The following is a 22,856-nucleotide window of genomic DNA, read 5'->3' as shown; positions in this document are numbered from 1 at the left end:
TCCAGAGGGTTTTCTATCCATTTGTCAGTTTGGATTTTCGTTAAATATGTACACCCATGACAAATTAACTGCCCTTCTCAGCTATATGTGAATGTAAGAGGCATATAGGCTGACTTGAGAGAATTTGGAGCTGGTGATCAGCTTTTTACCACATTGCTCAGCATTTGGTACTCCCTGAAAAATTCTTCTATGAATTGGTGAAGAGTAAGATAGGTGAGGCCAAATATTTGTCTTCCATTCAGCAGGAAGGTGCTTTTCGTCAGTTTGGTCTATTCCTTGTCTTTCCGTTCTCACTCCCATCCTTCTTGTGGAGTTGACTGATATGGGGAAAAAGAAAAACCTGGAAAAATGTTTTCATTATAATTTGGAGGGTTTTCAGTTGAATTTTTTTTTTTTAAATTGCCTTTTGAATTTTTGGCAGTGTTTAAGTTTGGATGTTTTTATAATAATCATTGGAAAGTTTTATAGAATGGGTTTTATATTCATAAACCAGAAAAAATTAAAAGGTGAGAAGTGAATTGTCCAAGTTTTTTAGAAGTTGGTTAGCAAATGTATATGTAATTGACATTGATGTAAATGGCAAATAGATCTACACAAGTGCCAGTTAAATTTTGAATGGCCAAGACACTAGAATACTAGCACTGCCCCCAACTCCTTGTCTATGAAGCTGAAGGCTGAGTGCCCTTTAAATGTTTAACTTGGATTATTTCATTGCATTTATCCTTTCTCAGACATAATTAAACAGGTGATGAAAAACAAATTGTAAATAACATGGTTATCCCTTGTGTTGGAAAGAATAATGCTCAATGGTATTCATTCACACAAGTAGTGGGAAACGGATTCATGTATTTCCTATGCTTGAATAGCTTAATATATCAGTTGTTGTGGTTCATCATTAAAACCATGGAAATGACAGCTTGTTTTTAAATCCTAAATGGCAAGATATGCTTTGATAGAATGAGGCCAACTCATAAAATCAAAAGGATAACATAATAAATAAAATTCCAGAAACCTGAGCATGTCTACTACAGCTTTGCCCTCCTTCTGACTGTGGTGTTGATGTTGGCAGGCAGTGGGCTGTGATCGACAACTCGGGAGCAATGCCAAGGAAGACAACTGTGGAGTCTGTGCAGGAGATGGCTCAACGTGCAGGCTTGTGAGGGGACAAGCTAAGGCACATGTCTCACCAGAAAAAAGTAGGTTGCAAATTGATCCTATGATAATTTTCCCTTGACTGTGTTTTCTGCTTGTATATTAGCATGCATGTTGCAGTGACCTTTTGACTATATACTTGTTTGCACTTTTACAAAGCTACTTATTCTAAAGTCTGTGCTAGATTAGTCTATTGAAATTCCATGAGGGATACCACACATTAGAGTATAGCTAGGAAGGAATTTGAGATATGCATGTTTTTTTTAATAGAGCTACTCAATTCATTCTATCAGGAATAACCATCAAGATGCACATCTTATTTTAGAGGGTATCCTCATGTTGCAGTATATGTGATGCTGCAGCAATGTTTTTAAATCATGGAAACATCTTATAGATGGGTTAGAGGGTTTTATGGAAATAGTGGCCCATGCTTGAAAGCACCTGGTTTTCAAATTAACTTTGATTTTTTTTTTTTTTTTTATGGTGTCTGAAGACAGTTGAACTTCAGAGGCAAGTTACTACTTATACGGTACAAAAAGCACAAAGAGAAAGGGACTAACACTTCCATCTCTTTTTTGTGTGTTTGGCTCAAATTTTACCATTCTTTCTCAAAATAATTGACATCTTACTGGGAGTAACTCTATAGGTTTCAATAGTATTGCAAATATAAAATATCAAGAGGAAGGGTATTGGAGTTAGACCCTTTAGTGGAGTCTGAAGAGTCTGGCTATTCTGACATGCAGACAAGGTTTGTCACACAGACACACCCCTCTGACACTGGTGCTTTCCACCCTCACAGATGATGATCCCTGGAATCCCACAGCATATGTCCCATGTGTTTATCATAGGAATAGTTGCCTCGCATAATTTTTTTTTTCTGAACTCACAATGTGTGTTTGTCACGAGCATTTGTCACATGGAGAAGGGGCCTTTGTGTTAATTACATTCCTCAAGAGTCACAAGATAGAAGGATGCTCTTAAATTCAGTGCTCTAAGTTCAACTATAACCAGGTTGTTTTTTTTTAATGGATGAAGCAAACATTGCACTGTTTGTCATCTCAATGCTTATTGCTTTGCAGTGTGATCACTTGTACTGCCCTGCAAGGGTGTTGGGTACCATGGTGCAGGGACATAATTTCTTTAATTCAATACATATATGTAGCAAAGACAATCCAAATTAAAAAGTGGCTGGTTTTGTGGCAGCAATTTTGAAGTCACAGGATAATTTTGCACGAGTCAAAGAGCCATTTTTACATATTAGATGGTGTATCACTGCTAGCCTTTGCCTTGCCTTGACTAGAGGTCTTTTTTATTGATGGCAGAATGTAGTTCACTAATTCGTAAAGTTTTTCATCTGGAAAGACTGAGAAAATATCTTGAATGTTTACAATGAGCTGAAAAACTGTTTTCATGGAGGGTCTCTTTTTGTTCATATGCCATTTCAAATGCTCAGAACTTCTGGTCAGCATAGAGCAAGCACTTGTCAAGCAAATATTTTTGTAGTGTCTCCAAGCTGTATTTGTTTTGTGTCTATATATAGATAGACACAGATATATAGGGATATATATGCACAAAATAACTCTTTTCCTTTCTGACATGAAGGTCAACTGGAATTGAAAGGAATTGTGTTGTCTTTTCCAGTTTCACAGCAACAGAAATTCTTCTGGGGACACTGTAGCCAGTTCTAAGCCAACCCCAAGTAAACTTATTGGATTGGTGACTCTGGTTGGATAGTTCATGATAAGTGAAAATAAGTTTCACATTTAAATGCTGCTTAGGATGAAAGTTCAGTAAAGACAAAGTGGTAAAAGGGATCTGGTTTTGAAACTGTCATTTTGTGACAGAAAATATTGATTTTGCCTGTGGTATTCTGGCTCAGGTAAGAGCTGACTAAAGTTGACATCATTTGGTGGAAGGTCTCCCATTGCCCTGAAAGTTATGAAGAATATCCATGGTTTGTTGTTTCCTTTGTCATAATTCAGTGGCTTTTTAAGAGTCCTTGAAAATTAAAGACCAAGAAAGACAATTCTGAGGAAAGATGTCAGTTTTGCCAAGTTTTGGGTTTATCATGCACTGTAGTAGGCTGGATGATATGAATGAATTACCACTGGCATAAAAAAAAACTGTACACATGTTATTAAACTCAGAATTTTATGTTTTTCTTGGTGTTGTGCAGGTGCCAAAATCTTTTTTTTGGGGCAAGTTGTTCAACCCTATGCAATGAGTTCCATATAATCAACCTGTGTGTGAATGAAATGTGGAAATAAAGCCATCCTTTTTTGTGCTAATGTATCAGTGAAGGGAGGGATATTAGCTTCCAAAGAATCGTTTGGAAGCTTTCAGAACTAGTGTTGAGAAAATATCGACACTTGACAGACAGGTATTTAAGAGGAAGCTTAAGGCTGTGAGCAGGATGCAAATTTTACTGTTCAATGAAGCAAATTAAAGAACTGGAAGGAAAGCAAGAGCCAAAGATTTTAGTTTAAAAAAGAGGCATGAGGGAAAATAAAACTGCTTGGTTATCTTAGTCCTTTTTTTAAAACAAAGAAATTTAGGCATTGATAGCAAATGATTTCTCATGAAGGACTAATTTTTGTTTTATTATATTTTATATGTTTTTACATTAAATTAATGTCTTTGATCAGAAAGTTAAACAGCACTGAAGGGCAGGTTACTGTTTTGCAAATCTGAAATGAACAGTTATTTCAAAAGTTCTTTATTTTTTCCACTAACACTTAATTGCCTTTGAAAGACAAAGTAAGTTAAACTCCTGTCAGCAAGCCAGATTCTAACATTCTGGTAAAATGATTAAAGGTTTGACTAATGATATTCAAACAAAAAGTGTAATAGGTTGTAAAATGTACCATCCCATAGGGAAATGAGATATCACGGGCATGATGTTTCTAGTACTATACATGGAACTCCCATTAACTCTACTGTACTTTGTGCACGTGGAAAAATTAAAGGATTGGGCCCTCATATCTGCTTTCTGCACCATTTTTGGCAAGAAAAGGTAGGAAATTGTCTGGTTCTGATACCAATGAAGAAGAAAATATGCTGGTTCAATGGGGGATAAAGTTTAAGGCACAGACTTGTCCTAATTTGGTTTTATTTGATTCCCAAACTGCAAGATACTTGCAGGTTTTACCTTGCTTAAGGGTTTGCTTAAAAGCTTCTTATAAAAGCTTTCACTGGTGATAGCTTTGTAAGTGTTTGAACTTACTTTTGCCATGTGCTTTATTTCCTGTGGCACTTGTGTAATTTAGCATTGGTCACTTTTTCTCAGGTGTTTGTATGTCATCATCCCCAAGCATGCTTAACCAAAAACCTAATTTCACTTTGGTCATTTATCTAAACAGAGGCATTTGGCACAGCTCCCTCTTCTGTGTCATCAGCCAGCTCAACTTTGTGACAACTTCCTGCCTCACATTTTTTTCCTTCTTTGAAATTGGTATATATGGAGCTAGCAACCCCAAATTTCAAGGTTGCCTGATACTTCACTTTATAGAAAGGATTATTTGCCAAAATTCAACAGTTTTGTCAGAAACTTCTCCTGCCAGGTGCTATGTGTTTTGGAGAAAATTCAGCCAAAACAACTCAGCATATTCCAAGGACATAAAGGAGGAAAACATGTTGTTTCCCACTGTCAAAACATTCTTGAAACCTTTTCTTTAATATGGCTTAACATCCCCCTATTGTTGGACTTGATCACAGATCAGGGATTTGAAATTTGGCAGGCAATGATCTTCTGGTCATGGATAAGTCTTTTGCAATGTCTGTGAACATCAACACATATTTTACTACAACCTTTGCAAAAAAACCCCAACTTTTTCCTTCAGTGTCTCTGGTATCTTCCAGGATGTTAACAGCTGAAATTTCTGAAAACTTATCCTTTTTAAGTGCTGTCTGGCTTGTCACAAGTCCTAACTACTAACAGATCATATGTGTGCAGCTTCCTTACAGTACATTAACATGTTGCACTTCCAGAAATAAGCTATTAAAAATTTTCTGTGAGGGTGCTCTTGCTTTATTCTTTACTGTAGTGTAGAACAAGTGCCATGGGATAAACTCTGTGATGCCTCCTACCTCACATTCAGGCATTCAGAAGAGATTTTGTGAAGAACTTCTAATCTCCTGAGCTTCAGACTTATAACAAGGAGTGATGAGATCACACGAGGAGAGGGAAAGATGAGATGAGCTGAACAGAAAGATTTGATGTGAGCTCATACAGTGAAGGAAAGGCAGATATGAGATGGTGGGTGGAGGATGCAGGACTGGCTGTACAGACACACTGAGTCAAGGAAAAGAGGAAGAGAAGACGACTGAGATTAGATAAGGGATCTGGGTAGGAGATGGAGTCAAAAACACTTGGAGAGGAGGGGAAAAATCAGCTATGTGTAGAGCCAGAAGAGGGAATTGGGACTTCTTTGGCAGGAAAACTGTGTGTGGGGAGGGATTGAATGCCAATGCATTAGCATTTCAGTGTGGATAAGGAACATGTTTTTTGAAGCAAATTTCATCATGACCCTAACATACTGTTCACCAGTTCACATCACAGAGGGGTCTTGGAGAGCATAAACTGGAATTTTTGGATGAAACTAAACCAGAAGCTGCATCCCAGAAAAGCACCTGATGTTCTCCAGCAGCTATGGAGCACACAGTCCATGGGATCAGACTAGAATGATTCCCAGTGAGGCACCTGCAATTTTGTAGTGTGGATGCTTGGTCTTCAGCACCAACTGCCTCAGTCTAGATGTTCCTTTGGTTTGATTGGTTTACTTGGGGTTGTTAAAAGGTAGTATGAAGCTTCCTTCTTTGCTTTCATGGTCTCCTCTTTCTTGAAGAAATTTCTGTGTAAGAACATTGGCTATATCATTACTTATTTTGCACTGCATTTCCTTGAGATCATTCTCTTCTTGATGGGCTGCTTACTGCATGTTTTCTCCAGTGCATGTGTTTGGATTTGCCCAGATTTTTTTCATTAGGCAGGTCAGCACAAAGCCCAGCAGCACTGACTTCTGAAATTATGCCTTATACCAGAGTGGATGAGGGAAGCCACTGCAATAAGCCTCCAAGTATTCTGAGCATTTTAGTTCCTGTGTGCTGTAGTTGTTCCTGGATTATTGTTGTTTGAACTTTGAGGGCACATAGGTCCTCGATCTGAACCAGGGAACCAGCAAATAAGTGCTGAGCAAGTACACAGAGAGAAACAGTTTTTATAGACCTGAAATAAACCCTCTGGCCTGCTGTTAGAGGAGAGAGGGAAAAATCCCAACTGGCCCATATGTGAAACAGTAAATGGGTCCACCATGGCCAACATGGAAAAATAAATAAAACCTGCTGAATTGGATTGAGTTTAGGAATGTGGCTCCTTTATTTTGATCCTGGGGATTAGCTCCCAGTCTTACCATAGCAGGGAGTCTGATCTTGCTCTCATTGAGATCCAAAATCTAAATCCACATTAACACCATAGAAACAGGATCAAACCTTGCCATCTAAAGTAAAAGCAATCCGGGAGCTTAATCAGCAAGTGCTGTGTGTAGTGTGTGTACACATTTGCTGAGAGAGTCCCTGGGTAAGAACTGGAGGGAATCCCTACCCTGGAAGCAGAATAGAGAGACAATATCTCACCTGTTTCTCAGTTTTTAAGGTGAGCCTTAATCTGAGCTCAAATGTTAGAGTCTAGTGTTTCTGCGTGTTCTGGATGATTTGGGGCTAATTTGTTTTCAGCTTTAGACAAAGGTCAGCAATTAACTTTCAAAGAGACAGACATACTATAAGGGGGAAAAAAGGTAATCGAAAATTCTCAGTATAGATTTCAGGGCAGCAATTTCCCCTTATGTTTTCATAAGAGTTCACTGCTTTTAGCAGTGTAGACCCTACTGATTTAATGGGAAATGTACAGCATAACCATGTAAAATGGGTTTACAGAGCCTTGTGTTTCTTTAAGAATATGAATTACATTCAACTGAGAACTGGAGACCTTTGGAAAATACAGTCTTGGAGCCAAACCTGGACAACCATAACTATTGTTTCAAAGCTGTCCTTAGGAGGAGTCCCTTATGGTCAGTTCTGTCCCATATCTTCCAAATCCTCATCTCTGTTCAGAATTCCAAAAATCTCACATTCATTTTTTCCTATAATTTACTTGATCTCAAGGAAAGACTGCCCTAGGTCATAATTATCTCAGTCAGGTTACAAAAATCTCCTGCTGTCAGACTTCTTGACAGGTCTGTGGGCTGCAGAGGTTGACTGCTGCTGTGGCGGTGAGCTCAGCCATCTCTAATGCAAATAAAACACTTTCTGGTAATATTGTCTCTGCCGCAGAGAAACACCAAATTTAGCACCCCCACGAGACTTTTGGACCATATCAGAGAGTGCTTCGGTGAGGGTGGAATGTCTGTAGTACTGCTAAAGGAATGTGAGGCATCCTGAAAAGGGATCAGCAGGGTCTGCCGGGGCGAGCGGAGCTGCCTGTGGGGAGGCGCAGGAAGCACAGCAGGACTGCCCTGGGTGTTCTCCAGAGGAGCAGCCCTGCACATGTGTGCACATCTGCAAGCCCAGGCTGTGTCTGTGGAGCACGAACTGCCCTGGGTTCCACTTCAGAACAGCGATTAATGTATCCTGAACTGGCCATAATCCGGCTGTTGTTGGAGGTTTTGTGCTGTGACCCATTGTTGGTTGTTATCAGGATGGGATACAATTCCCCACCAAGTAAGGACAGCTGGGCCCCTCAAACCTGCTTTCTCTCAAATACTGTCGAGCACATGTGAATTCAGTAGTTATTTCCTTACTTTTAAGATATACACACCCACTACCTCCTGGCTATCTTTAGCAGTTCCTCTGATGAAAAACCAAGATGCAAAAAGATATTAAGTGGTTCAGTAGTTAATGTTTTTTCCAGGACTCCATAGTTGTATTATTGTTTTACTGTAGTATTTTTCACTCTGGTGGAATACCCAAGTATGAAATTAATAAAGCTCATATTTTATTACATCCAAAATAAATTGTTATATTTAAATGTCCTTCCTAGAAATTGACGATATAAAAACTGTAACATAAGAAGGTGTTTATTTCAGAAAAAATAATTGCAGTATTTGCTTGAAGTATTCTGAACATTTGGCAGGAAATCATACTTATGCTAAGGAGATGTAAACCAGAAGCTGATAATTTAGCATCTACTATAAAGGGGTCTGGTTTAAAGTGGAAAGAAACATTTTTCAACTATTTTTTAGTTAAAACTAAACTCAACTATTCTTCCTCTAAATATTTTATGAGTAATTCTGGAGCCAGTGTATCACTGACCTTCAACACACGTTACATTTTGAATCTGCAAAAAGGAAGCTCCTCTGCCCCAGCCACTGCACATATATATATTAGTTCCATTACTGAACAGATTATCCTGTGCAGGGTGTACCTGCTGTGGGCACATGGGGCAGATCCTGCCTTGCTGAAATGTACATTTGGGCCATGATGGAAATTGGTCACAGCACATTGATACTTTCCTCCTTGGATGCTTCTCTCTTCCTTTTGTGGATATCCCTGTGGATACCCTTTTCTGGCACTGCTTTTGTCGGCGTGAGGGTCTCTAGTCTGCTGATTTGATTGGTAACTCAGTTTGCTCAGGTGAATCACAGATTTCCTACATTTATAATGAAAAGTAATAACTTTCTGTCTTTGTAAAGTGCACTGAAGTATGTTGCACATTTATGTATGAAGAGGCCTTTCAGGCAGCCAAAAGCTGGTTTGTATTGATATGTCCTGTTGGGGGCTGGTTTGGTTTATAGTTCATTTTAAATTGAGCCTCTTACTGGAAGAAATTATCTTATATGGTAAGTTAGATGCAGACACTCTGTTATAACATATACCTTATAGCTATTATATATTTGCTCTTAACTGGTCTGTAATTGGTTAAGGGTTAGTGTTAAGTAGATGATTTATTTCCTGTAAGTCCTGCCACTTATTAAAGTTGTGACCTGCAGCAGGAAATGAGGTGTGGGCAAAATGAGACTGAACAGCTGCAGATTTTTGCAAGGGGGAAGGACTACTTAGCAGATTCTTTGTGTCAATTCAGTGATTAGGAAATAAAACTAGGACAACAGAGTGTAAATATGTTCCTAATACACTACTGACATCTCAGTTGTTATTGTTAATAGCAAATTATTTTCCAAGAGCAAGCAAGATTTACAGATCCATTCGTAGGTCTTAATACTTGCATCACATAGCAAACAGACTCAATATACTCTACTTAATAAAATAACTTACTATTTTTAATAGAAAAATTGTGAAAGCTGTGAAATATTTTCTTAGACACGTTTGACAGTTTTCAGTCTAATTATGTGATGTACAAATTCCCTGATGAAAGATGACTTCTAAAACAGTTGTTTAATTTTCCTAGGGGAAGAAACTGTGATTGCTGTGCCACATGGGAGCCGCAGTGTGAGAATTACCCTGAAAGGACCAGCACACCTTGGTATGACTGAGCTGTTTTATGTGTTTATACATAGGCAAAAGATAAAAGCAGAACCTTGTATCTGAACTCATCCAGACTTTGGTAACATGGGTAAGATCATGACCTCGATACCTTGATTCCTCTTCCCATCTTTAATATCCAGCCTGGAGATGATCATGGAGAGCACTGGAAAGTCTGCTTAGTAAAAAGAAATAGAATACAGAGTGGTGGTTTCTAGTCTTTCCATTTAAACCAATATAGAAGATGTCTCAAATACTCTCAAACAGCATGCAAAAAAAAGAACAATTACTTCCTGGAGATTAAGTGTGGAATCAATAGCATTTGTACAACTCACCACCAGATTTCTGTTGAAGCCTCTGACAAGTGATCTCGGCACGAATGAAGTAGGGTAAACAACTACAGCAGTCCTGTTTCCTTGTAATTCTTTTGGTCATTACATCCCACCAAAGAGAAACAGTTTGCTATTCTGTCAGACTTTTGATTCCCAATATTTTCTTATTAAGGCTGATGGCATTATTTATGGCAACTTCTTTATCCATAGACCTGGCTTGCATAGAAGATTAATGGTTTCAATGGTAAGTGGTACTGCCTTACCAAGCAATGAAATAAAATATTCATTTAATTCGGAACATTTTTTTATTTGTAAAACTGGCAGATGTAGTCTGGATCAGAGAAATAAAAAGAACTTCTCCTCTGAGATATGTAAACAGAGGTCAGAAATGCATTTTATTTGAAAATTGCTCGTCTGTTTGTTTGCTTTCAAAAATATATTTGTCATGTTCTTTCAAAGAAAAGAAACCCACAAAAAACTCCCACTTTAGAACAGCTCCAGAGTGACAATAACTTCTAGACATAGCACTGATGTAAAAAATATACAAAGCTGCACATACATTGAAATAAATAATATTCCTTTAAAACTGGTGCAGGGGATGTGTGAAGGAGTGATCCTGACCAGTTCAGGTCAGGACTCTTGGACTTTCTTAAGTAGTTCTGCAGAAGGAAGTTGTTGTTTCAGCTTTGTATGAGGAAAAAGTACTAGATTGAGTGGCTCCTGGGGGATTTCTGGAAAGCTCTTGAGGAATGCAGCAGCAACTCAGTAACTAAGTACAGAGTGCTCCTGGCTTCCTACCCAGGGTGGTTCCGTAGAGAAGCTGTGGCTTGGCATTACCTTTGTTAGTTCACTCTCTAGCTGGACGAGAATTGTGAAATGTTCCTTTAACCACTTCCACCAGCACATCTGTTTGCAAATCTGCGAGGATTTAGGCGTTTTTTACCTAAAATTAAAATTGCAGAGGAGAAAAACGACTGAGAGCTGTTGTGAGGAGAGAGGTGGCAATCACTTCTGGCTTCATTGCCAGGTCTCCAAGAGCTGGAGCTCCAGAGATGCTTCTCCACCTTCCCCCTGTATGTGGGGGTTTGTCCCTTGGCAGAAGATACCAAATCATCCTTTGTCTGCAACTTCATTGACTTCAGTGTGGGTCTGCTGGTATAATTAAAAGCAGAATTCTAAAAATAATCACCTATAATTACAGGTTCCATTTGTCAGAAATGTTTTTCCTGGCTTGCAAGGAGTAGAATTTAACAGGTGAAGCAGAGACCACTTATTGTTGTTAAAATTTTATACTGCCTCCTGTTGCCAGTATATATTTGTCCTTCAAGTAGAGACAGCAGCAGCAGCAAAAACTTGAAGAGCCCTATGGAGTGTCTGGCCTTTTTCCCTTTATCTTGTGTTCAGTGGTGCTTCATCCTGGGTTTATGATCTGGTCTTGTTCCAGGAAAGCACAGCTGCTGGACTAATCAAAAATGGAAATGTGGTTGGAGATGCAGCACATAACAGATTTGAAACAAATGCTCAGAGCATTGTTTTGCAACCAGCAGTTAGTGTTTGAGTAAGGACTGCATTTCTTCATAGCTTGTTAAAATAACTGCTTTTTTGTGTCTGTGGGCACTTTAGGACAGGCAACAGATTCATCAGAGAGCCAAGATGTTGCTTTGGGTTTTTAAGAAATAGGGCCCCCCTGTACTTATGCCTACTTGGGTTTGGTGAAAGATTTGGTGGAAAATAACCAAGTAATTAGCACAAAAATGGGTCTGAATAAAATGTTTCATTGTGTTGGTTTTGTTTTTGATTTGGACTGCATTATGGCTTTTCTAGTAGTTGTTTTAAGAGCATTAGAATCAAAAGAAAGATTGAAATTTCCCTGAAATTAATCCTCCAGCAGAAGAAACAGGAAAACCAGAAGCTAATATTTTTACAAGTGGCTAATGCTAGATAACTGAGTTCGTGAACTTAGGGAGGTTAAACGTTACTAAAAAGCAACTGAAACCTTTTTCTTTTCTGTCATTTTTTTTCCTCTGTTCACAGTGATTTGCATTAGTTGACAGCATTTAGCTGTGGGTTTGGGCACTGCTCTGTCTTTGACAGATGCTGAGAGGAACACAGTGTTGCTTGTTGCTCACATTTTGAGAAGAATGCCTGTTTTGTATTGTGCTACCTCTGATTGATTCTCACAGAAAAGAAACAGCTTTTGGGCAGCAGCATGACTTGCTCTTCATTGCCATGAGAGCAGGAGCTGTTCCCCTGGGAATTCTTCCATGCATCTCACTACCTGCAGTGAGTTCCCTGTGCCACACTGCCCTGCTCCTTCCTGCCACTAAGAGTATGGGAGACTTCAGCCATGGGGCTTCTGTCCACAGCTGGGCAAGGGATTTCCATGGGAAAACATGCTTTTTGTCAAGGTAGGGAAAAATAAAACATGGATAGTCATAGGTCTTTGACACCAGTGATTATCCTCAGGCACAGAAAGAGGTGAGCACTCAAGGGAATTCCCTGTCCATGGGGCTCTTCACATCTGGAGTCCTAAAGACCTCTCAAGGAAATTATTTAGGATGGGGAAGTTTACTCCTGAAGTCAAACTTCTCAGCTCTATAGGATAACAGGACCCTGCAGAACAAATAAATATTTGGTGAATTCTCTTCTAAACCTTGTCATGAAACCAGTTATCAAACCTTTGTTACTGCTCTAAAAGCAACAAATGAATAGTTTTTGGGGGAAGAATTATTCCCTAATAAGCATCACTATGTTGTGTGTGTGCTAAAGACATGAAATGCTTGGTTTCAGTCTGTTTTAGAAGCCTGTGATGACAAGCACTAGATACCACTGAGCAGGAATGCATTGCATCAGAGGTTATCCATTGCACTGTGGAATAGCTGCTCATCCCCCTGTGTGACACACTTCTAGGAAAGTCTGAGCAGCTGTTCAGAGCTGCAGTGGTGTGACCTCCAGAGGTACAGGCCATGGCTCCATGGCTGGACCTTGCAATAAACACATGCTTTGGATCCAAATCTAGTGTAGCTCTAATGCAAATCTATGTCAGCTCTCAGGGAGTTACTGTGGTATTGGTTGCTGGACAATATTCTTGGTTTCTGCTTAGAAAAACATAAAAAATATTTTTTTATTAAGACAATTAGTAAAAAGACTGTTCAGAAATGCAGCTCAGGCCAGCAAATAAACATTTGCATCATCTTTTTGCACCAGCTGGCTGCCTTGCTTTGTGATATTAAATATTAGTTTCAAAGGGGTCCTGTACTGCTGAGGATCTTACTGAATTTATTTAGAGTTGGAAGTACTTGAGATTTGATTTACATTTATCCAACAAAATGAGACAATAAGAGGCACCATGCATTATGACTTACTGTTAAGCAGTGTAAGTTTGGGATCAAGGCTTGCAGAAGCTTAATCCAAGAATGCTGAGTTGCATATATTTTGAAGGGTTATTTTGTAATGGAATCAGGAAAGAAAACTTCTTAAAAGTGACAAACAGAAATATGTAGTAATCATCTAAATACTTGATTTTTCTGAGTATTAGTCTATATCTCTTCATTCCTAAAGGAAATATTTTGGACAGTGGGGCACATTGATTCCTAGAGGTTTGTGTTTTCTCTTTGACAAAGTACATTTGATTCACCCCTGCATTCACACCCTGTGATTAACATAAAGTCATTTCCTAGAAACAAATCCTTCCTGAAACTTCCTTCCAGCCATGTGTATGATCTTTGTTATACCTGTGAGCACAGTGGAACCTAATGCTTAGAAACTTGGGATAATGTTGGTATGTTTTCAAGGAACTTAATTCTGTAATTTCTTTATTCTCCATGTTGGGGGTGCTCCAGTGCATGTTTATATAAAAATGTGAAGGAAGAAAACAGTATCGATGGATTGCAGCATTCAGAGTATGTTTTCAGTGCAGGTAAAACCAGATGCTTTTAACTTACATTGTCTAGCCTGACTTAGGTAACTTTGTTAAAAGTACCAAAAAAGGCAAGGTAGTGGGAGAAAGAGAGTATTTATAGCTCATCAAAAGATTCCTTTTAGCTTGCTTTGAGCTCATCTGAGATTCATGCTTTTCCCATGCAATGCTCTGGTAGATTGTAACCAGACCAATGTATTTCAAGTCATGTGTCTTGCTGTGCCTCTATGCTGTATTATACAGAGCCTGAAATTCTGTCTTCGTTATGAATATCTTCCTTTAGCTTTGTCTGCTTACAGTTCAGTCAGTTTGCTGGAAGTGATTTAGTCCTAAAATGCTTTATCTGTCTTCTGGAGGTTGTGGGCTGTTAGTTTAATCTGTTTCCAAGGAGTAGAGAACAACTCAGAAAGGGTGTTCATCCCCACCTGTTCGGGGCAAGGGCCATCCCTTCCCTAGCAGTGCTGCGGCTGCCCAGCTCCTGGCCCTGCTTTTTCCTCACCTGAGAAATACCCAAAATCGAGTTAATGGTCTTGGTACAGTGATGCAGGTATTGAGGTGAGTGTCAGGTGGGTTTGGAGATTGCTCAGATTGCTTGGCTTTTGAGCTGCATGTAAATATAAGGTATTTTTCTATTTCTTGATTCTATCCGTTTTGAGGTTTTTTCAGCTTTTTCATGCTCAATCTATTGCTTATACCATGTATTACAGAGCACTTGGTGTAGGAAAAGCTGTCTCAGAAGTGCTTCTGGTATGAAAGAATAGTGTGTTCAGACAGATATTCCTGTGTTGACTTGTCTTGTAATTATCTATCAGCCTATAATCTGCAGCAGTTAATATTCTCACAGATACTCTGGGTGTGTTTTTAATGCACATATACAGCTGGTACTTGTAAGACAAAGTTGTAAACATTACTTTTTGACTTTCTTGAAAACAAACAAAAAAACCTGTTTAAGTTTACTAATTGAATGTTTCTTCTTTAGTTATAGAGTCAAAAACACTACAAGGAGAAAAGGGAGAGCACAGTTTCAATGCTCCTGGAACATTTGTCATTGAAAATACAACTGTTGAATTTCAGAAGAGTACAGACAGGGAAATTGTAAAGATCCAGGGACCTCTTGGAGCAGATTTCATTATCAAGGTGAGGTCTGTGTATGTACAAGTCTACAAAGTTATTGCAAGTACATGCAACACAGTGGTGGCTGTCCGTCAGGTTGTAGCAATACAACAAAATCTTTTAGTTAGCAAGTAAGAAATCCTAATTACAGTCCAAAGTTCGTTTATGCTAGGAAAATCCAAACAAATTAAAATGTTAAGAGGATAATGTCTTTCCTTTGGTGGAAAGCACCACAGGATCTTTAATGGCAAAAATGGCTAGGATTTTTGTTTTAAATATTGCTGAAAGAATAAGAGCCTGACCCTGTGCAGTGGATTGTGCTAACCCAATTGCAGACTGCCACCTACTGAACCTGAGCACTGCTGCCAGCAGCACCCTATGATCTCCCTTAGACACTGCTAATCCAGCCACTGACCATTTCTAATCCTTTTAAATTTCTATCATTAGGATATTTATATGTAGGAACATACCAATATTTGATTGGCAAAGGAAGACACTCATACAGTTTGTCATTGGAAATGACAAACATTTCAGCATGATCACACCACTTGGCTTTATCTGTCACCTTATAGAAATAGAATTTCAGTAGTTTTCCTTTTGAATCTTCAATATCATGTGCAGTTAGACTTGCCTGACTGTGAATCAGTGGGCTTGGATCACTTATAGACTTCTCTCTGCAGCAAAATTTAAAAGTTTTGCTAACAAAGAGAAAAACCAAAAGAATACAATTAGGAACTTTTCTATTCAAGGATAGATTATCCAATGGTCACATTAATACCTTGAATAATTTGAAAAACAAACCAACATTCAAATGTTTGTCTATTGGGAACTTAAATTTAATGGATACTCTAGACTTTCTAGAGGTTTTACATCTGTTACCTTACTCTGCACTGCTAATAAGAACTGTGTTTTGAAATGGCATGAACAACTGAGTACAGTGTACATGTGTGTTGTAATGGAAATTTCTTCAGACCAGGTACTCTGGATCAAAAGAGAGTGTGGTTCAGTTCTTCTTCTATCAACCCATCAGTCATCAGTGGAGACAAACAGAGTTCTTCCCCTGCACAGTGACGTGTGGAGGAGGTAAGAAATGGCAATTCTTTAGGAGTGATAACAGCTGAGGATTAAAAGTAGCTGATTTACAACCCTTGTTCTGCATTTTTATTGATTAAATGTTTGTGTTTCTTTGCACACTGGTAATTCTTCAGGAAAATAAATGACAGAGTAGCAGATAAGTAGGTTGGTTAAGCTGGTATCAGCATAGGGTTTTTTATGTGTTGCCTGGAAGTCATGTTTTTCCATAAAGGATATTCATTTTAGTAAGAACATTGATTAAGAAATAAAAATATGACATTCAAAATGGAAAATTGCAGCTCATAAAGGATATTTGGGGAAGGTAAGCAAAGAAACATTATGAGATTTTAAAATAATAATAATCAAGAGATTAAGAAGATTTCTGGCCTTAGTAGTATACATGAGGGAGAGTTTTAAAACATGTAGTTGAGGAATTAGTTATACAGAAAGAAGAATAACCAAACAGAATTTAAAGAACAGCTCCTATTAGTAGCTTTGGCTGTCTGATCTTAGAGATTTAGTCCTGATGGAAGCTAGAGCAGCACATGGTGTGCTGCTGCATCTTCTCCTGGCTGAAGCACTGCAGCTACAGAGGAGTGTAGCCCAGCTCTGCTGCAGCTCATCCAGCCCAGCCCACTGCTTGTCATGTCTGGTTCTGCAAAAAAAGCGTGAGCCTCTGGTAGGAGGAGTGTTTGACATTGCAGATAGCAGTTTCCCTTCAGCTAGCATTACCCAGGTCACCTGGAAAACAGACTGGGATGCTGGGGATACTGATGGAGGGATTTTCTGGAGAGTGCAAATATGGTTTAAATAGTTACTTGGGACATGAATAAAGAGAGTGAGAGATGTTTTAAGTACAAGCAGAGTCTGGGGATCTTTTGATGGACCATCCGTTTTGGCACTTGCACCTCCCTGTAATCTGAAATGCAGACAATCTCTGTGTATGATATGTAGTCCCACAGGAAACTACTGTATCTTACGAGATACTTGGCCTCATGAAGTGTGATTCTTGCTGGAGCTGTGAGTGGCAATGCATATCCTCTGATGATTCCATCACACTGTGTTTATAATATTTTTCCTTAACCTGTCTGACAAGGGAAGAAGTATAAAGCATCACAGTTACTTTTGAGGACTGCATGTAAACACTGGATAGCTCAAGGGACGTATTTACCTTCAAAGGTATTGGCTCAAATCCAGCCTTATTCAGACTGCTGTTATGGTTTGAAAATTATAGCTACATGTCAATCTCTTTGAAATTATCCAGGGTTTTCAAAGCCCTACTTTGTAGCTGCTTGCCTATAATATAAAACTGGTACCTTTATCAGAGGGGCTTGGCAGTCCTCAGGGAGGACAGGAACTGAAGAAAACTGAGCTGCTCAGTCATGAAAGCAGCAGTGCTGAGAATGGCGTGTTACTGAGCACTCAGGGAAGTTGTATTGCAGCTGCCTGCCTTTAACCTGTTATCTTAAAGTGGATTTAGTGTCCAGATTGTCTGTTTGGCATCTGGTACTGGCAGTAAAATTCCTCACAACAGAGACTTGGAATTGGAACTAGTGAACTGCCATTCCTCACTTGGATGCTGCTTCTGCCTTTAATTCTGTAATCTCCATGTGTTGGAAGGGGCATCCCAGAAAGCACAGCCAAGCTTGAATGAGCAGCAGGGTTTAAAAACTGTGTTCCTCTTGTTTGCAAGTGACATTTCTTCTGGGTCCTTTCAGTACTTGCAAGAACAGAAATATAGATGCTGTGAGCACTGGAACTGCTTAGTTCTTTATGGTTATCACTCTCATGCATGATGACACTTTGGATCAGCCAAGAGACACACAACTGAAGCCACTGATATATGATATTTAGCATTTTCAGTAGGCACTGAGACTTGTGCTGTTAGTTTGTTGACTCGGTTTGATTTTAATTCTTGTGGTTTAAAACTTTTTTTCTTTGCACATACCAGAACATCCTCCTCCTCTCCTCAGTTTAAGTCCAAGTAAGCTTTTTTGAATGAGTCTTTTTATCTTAGCCAAAAAATCAACCTAGTGGTTTATAAAACTCAGATCCCTTCTTGCAACCAGTCTCCACACATATTTTATTATTTGTTTTTCACCAAGTAGTTAGTTCAAGTTTTCTTTCATTGGCTCTTCAACTAGGAATGTTCTTGAACCTCTTTCTTGGTTTTCTACAGTTCCTTAGCAATGCTTTTGGATCCCATCTTCAATTCCTCTGGCTTTCTGTTTCAAGTATTTATTTCTTTTAGCATGAATGACTGTGTAATATAGCTCTCCAACATCCTGGTAGTTCCTCCTTGGAGGGGGGCAGTTATAAGTTGTGGAACATGTACTAGAACCATATGGCTTCATAGTTTTGCCTTGTGACAGGTGAGCTGGTGCAGTACATATATTCCTGCATCCCAAGGAAATATGTGTTTCTTTACTCTTAGAATATTAGTAGAATAAAGTGCTTGGAGCTCACCTAGTATAAAGACAGATTAATATAATTGTTATGCTGAATTGCCCTAAATGAAGGTCTGGTAGTGCATTTCCTGCTCAGTGCTTCTTTGTTTAAAAGCAAACCAAAAAAGAATAAGACAGAAAATCAATCCAATGGGGGGATAAGGCTGTTTTACTTTATCTCCATTACAAAAATTGACTTTGCTCCTGCATTAGGTTATCAGCTCAATTCAGCTGAATGTGTGGACATTCGTCTGAAGCGTGTTGTTCCTGACCACTACTGCCATTATCATCCTGAGAACAAGAAACCAAAGCCCAAGCTGAAAGAATGCAACATGGATCCCTGCCCTTCTAGGTCTGTATGGCAAATAAATTTGTGTGTGACACAGTCAGTTACTAAGGAAGAAGCAATTGTATTTCCTTGATTTCAATACTTTTTCAGGCTACTTAATCTTGGTTGGCTATTGCATGTGTGAAAGGCTGATGCCTCTGCCATTAGATGTGTCACTTCTTCAGTGTTGCAGAATTGAAGATTTTGTTTATACAGAGATATTGTAAATACTGATTTGTTCAAGGGATAATTCTTCTTTGTCTGTTGCTGAGTTATACAGCACCAATGTGAGGATTTTGTGAGGTTGTGTGAGGAGGACACACTGTTTGCCTACTTTTGGATTTACTGATGCTGACATCCAGAATGTCTCAACAGCCAGACAGGAGCTCCAGTCAGTACAAGTTTTGAACACAGTTTAACTTGGTTTATTCATTTGCCTTCCATAAAAGTTTGATTATTCATTAGTACTGTAGCATTGACAATTTAACAACTAAAGCTTGGGTCTATTTGTTTCGGTTCTTTAAAACTAAGAATTAAAAAAAAAAAATCGTTCAAAGTAAATATCCTTGTGGTACAAATGCCACAGGATGTCAGTGCCAAATTGTAAAGGCTATAGTACACATAAATTGTATTGAATTGCACTACAGTATTTCAAACTAGCTTTTGGATTGTCTGGTGAGGTTTCCTGGCTGTGCTAAAGAATCTTAAAATAACATCACAGTATCAAGTCCCAGAACCTCACATTAATATGCCAGCTGGCTGAGCTAGAGTTATATGCAAGAAAAGGAAACACTCTCAATGGATTTCATTTCCTATAGCTAAACTGTCCATTTCCTTTAATTCCTGTTGAACATAATTGTTGATAGTGACCTCTAACAGTAATAGATGTGCAGACTTTTAAGTTTTTTTTCCTGGAGAGTTGATCACTGTATGAAGCAGAAAGACTTCAGTAATGCTTGATGGCAGTGGGTGCCAAATGTTCCAAAACTGGAATGGGAAAATTAGGGGAAAGAAAGGGTGTAATTATATTTTACCTTGCAAATTTACTTTATACAGCCAGGAAAAGGAAAGTACTAGTGGATATAATATCATATATATGTGATGCATTTATTCCACTGACACTCATGTCCCTCAGCAGTCTTTGTTGCAGACAGAAATATATGAATATTTCCTTGTTAATGAAGTAACACAGACCTAAAGGATCACTGATAATAAATTTCTCTGCTGGAAGTTTGCTCATTTTATATTTTATGGTGGTATGAAACAAACTGTATGTGAATAGTTCTTTATCCATGCAGAAAAGGTAAGATTATACAAGTCATGGTTTGCCATAAGGCTCATGTGCAATGAAGTGAGATTCCTTCACTTCACATTGGGAATTGCTTACTTCAAGCATGATCACATAAAAGTATGTACTTGATATACAGTCTTGGGTATGAGAAATAATGATGCAATATTTTTTTTTTTTGACAGTGATGGATTTAAAGAAATCATGCCCTATGATCACTTCCAGCCACTTCCTCGGTATGTATAATCAGGATAGCATATGTGTCAGCTTTAGCACACTTTTTACTGCAAATATACTATTTTAGTCCTAAAATAATGGAACATCTTCTGATTTTTTTGCTATACAGGAGAGCAAGTTTACAACAGTCTTGTAAACATTTCTGAAGCTTGCGATTTATTTTAGTGTGCTCTCAATGATTAGCTTAACAGTCAGAGGTTAATATGCTCTTCTTGAAAATACCAATGTGAAGTCTTTCAAATAAACAGTTGTCCCCCAAGTCTTCTCCTGCTGGAGTGCTGAGAAGAGCATCATCTTTAAACTGCATGTATGAATTCTTATCTTGAAAGGTTTTTCAAAATGTATGAGATTTTATAGAATAGATCTCGCTATGTACAGGATTCTAGAAATTATTTTTCTCTTGAGAGGTCTGATCCTTCTCCTCTTTAGATCTGCAGTTTATTTATTGACATCAAAGACAACATGTCGCTTTCAAGATACTGAATTGTTGGAATATCTATTGCCTTAAATTAAGTAATCGGAGAACAGTTTGTTACTTTTTTTTTTTACACCTGAACCAATTACAAGGATTTAAAACTTCTTAGGAACCCTTAGATGTTTTATAAAGAATGTTAGGGCTAAGCAGCATTGAGTCACATTTGCTTTTAATGTAAAGAATTACAGTTGATTAGTTAGTTGCATATTTATTTGAGTCGAACCTCTGCTTTATTATGTCATGTACTGAATAATATGTATGTTTCTAAAGAATAAAAGATATGAAGTAATAAGTATGAAATCATAGACTTGTACAGCTCAGTGGAGCTACTGATTACAGCTGATATAAATGTCAGAGTTTATTTCTGTAGCAATTTGTCCTTGTGGATCTGCTGTCCTGTGATGTACTTTGGCTTTCATACATATATTGGGATTCTTTTCCTCTGCAGCTTTATCCTGTAGAGTTCTCTAATTTTGTTCTGTGTCTCTCCCTTTCCATTCTTCTGCCAATTCCTTTGTACTGCAGATCTCTTCTGGAACTCGGCTTAATGTATTTACAGGAGTATTTCATCTTCTGAACCACTTAGGGCTTGGAGACCACTTGGAAGAGAAATTTAATCCCCCTTTCTGTGCTTTACTGTGCTCAGCACGTTTGCATGACACTGTGGTAAGGTAGATTATGTCTGTGATAAAACTGTGGGCAGGTTCTCTTATTTCAAACACTAAGAGCTACAGACAGAGGCCCACCTCATTTCAGCACCTCGGTGTGTCCTGTCAGAAAGCATCATGCTCTTCCTGGGTGATGCTGCAGAGTAAGGGCTGTGAAATAGCAGGCAGCCAGGCAGGGTGGAAGAGAGAGGAAACAGGCTGTATTGTACTGGGAGGGATCGTAAGGAAACACTACAAAGATGTAGAAACACCTTTTCTTGCAGGAATTTCTGAAAGAAAACCAGCTGAAAGTTTGTTTACCTGTATGATGAGGTGACTCTGGTCCAGTGTGGATGCAATTCTTGCTTCAGGGCAGCAGGGTTTGTCTGTGCTCTTGCCTGGCAACTAACTGGAATGCATTACCCTGTGCTGGCTCTGCTGGGCTTCTGCCACCTTTCCTTTTTTCTTTCCTTTTCCTACCTGTCTCTTGCATGCTGACCCAGGGTTGTTCTTGCAGAGCAGGCGGAAAACCAGAGTACTGGATGTATGCAAAGCTGTACAGACTCCTTGACCCTGCCCAGCAGTCCTACATCACACCTCCTACATAACATGAGGGCCATGTGGAGGCTGCCTTGCAGTCCTGTGGTGTTTACCACTGCTCTCCCATTCACACCAGGAAGTTGTGGGAAAGTCGTGGTGCACACCACAAGATCTTGAAAGAGTTCTCCTGTGGCTAGAGTTGTAAATGCCCCACTGAAATATTTTTACAGATGGAGAATTCTTTTGAAATAAATAGAAAAATTTCCCAGGATGAAAATTTTCTTTTAAAGCTTTTGGAATGCCTCCATTTGTTTCAGACTTGTTGGACTGTTGAGGATCCCTTGACAGCTGTGGGTTCTGGAAAGTATCTCCTTGACTGCTTGCCCGAGACCTCCCTTTTCCCCAGTAGCCATGGACCTCACTCCATCTTGAAAATGCTTGTGGGAGTATGGGATCTGGAGTGTGTTTGAAACTGATGAGATAAAGAAAAACAACTATAAAACTTCATGCTATAAACACTCGCAAGGCTTGTATTACATACAGCACAGTGAGCCTTACATACATAAATCCATGAGCTGCTAATTCATTAAATAGTTAATTGCTCTTTAGCGCCTGATTTAAAAAAATAATTAGTTAATTCTGACCATTCATTTAAGTCAAAGAACAGTGTAACTCTTACTCTTCAAAATATATTTTGTTATTGTGATATGATATCAGTATCTCAGCACACAGCTTTATTCAGAATGCTTTGGAGTATATACTCCATGGTTCCACGGTTGATGTCCCATGGCTTGTTCTGTGTTTCATACTCACTCTTCTGCTGAGCTTAAGC

The 22,856-nt window shown here is 38.7% G+C and overlaps 1 protein-coding gene across 4 annotated transcripts in view; it reads left to right on the top strand.

Annotated features, from left to right (window-relative positions):
- The window catches only part of ADAMTSL3 (ADAMTS like 3), a 170,718-nt gene that overhangs the window by 96,624 nt on the left and 51,238 nt on the right, over positions 1–22,856 (top strand). For all 4 annotated transcript variants that reach the window (XR_014854291.1, XM_085070493.1, XM_085070495.1 and 1 more), the window contains exons 7-12: positions 1,070–1,196; positions 9,551–9,625; positions 14,855–15,012; positions 15,960–16,071; positions 18,723–18,861; positions 20,311–20,361. Coding sequence is in view for 3 of the 4 variants with exons in the window: in XM_085070493.1 (XP_084926619.1) it covers positions 1,070–1,196; positions 9,551–9,625; positions 14,855–15,012; positions 15,960–16,071; positions 18,723–18,861; positions 20,311–20,361 (662 nt within the window). In the remaining variant the exon portion in view is untranslated. The remainder of the gene's footprint in view (positions 1–1,069; positions 1,197–9,550; positions 9,626–14,854; positions 15,013–15,959; positions 16,072–18,722; positions 18,862–20,310; positions 20,362–22,856) is intronic.

Source organism: Lichenostomus cassidix, chromosome 10 (assembly GCF_008360975.1).
Source record: "Lichenostomus cassidix isolate B80296 chromosome 10, HeHo_3.0, whole genome shotgun sequence".
NCBI classification, from domain to species: Eukaryota; Metazoa; Chordata; class Aves; order Passeriformes; family Meliphagidae; genus Lichenostomus; species Lichenostomus cassidix.
The sequence above is the reverse complement of the archived record's forward strand: the minus strand, read 5'-3'. Positions and strand labels throughout refer to the sequence as shown.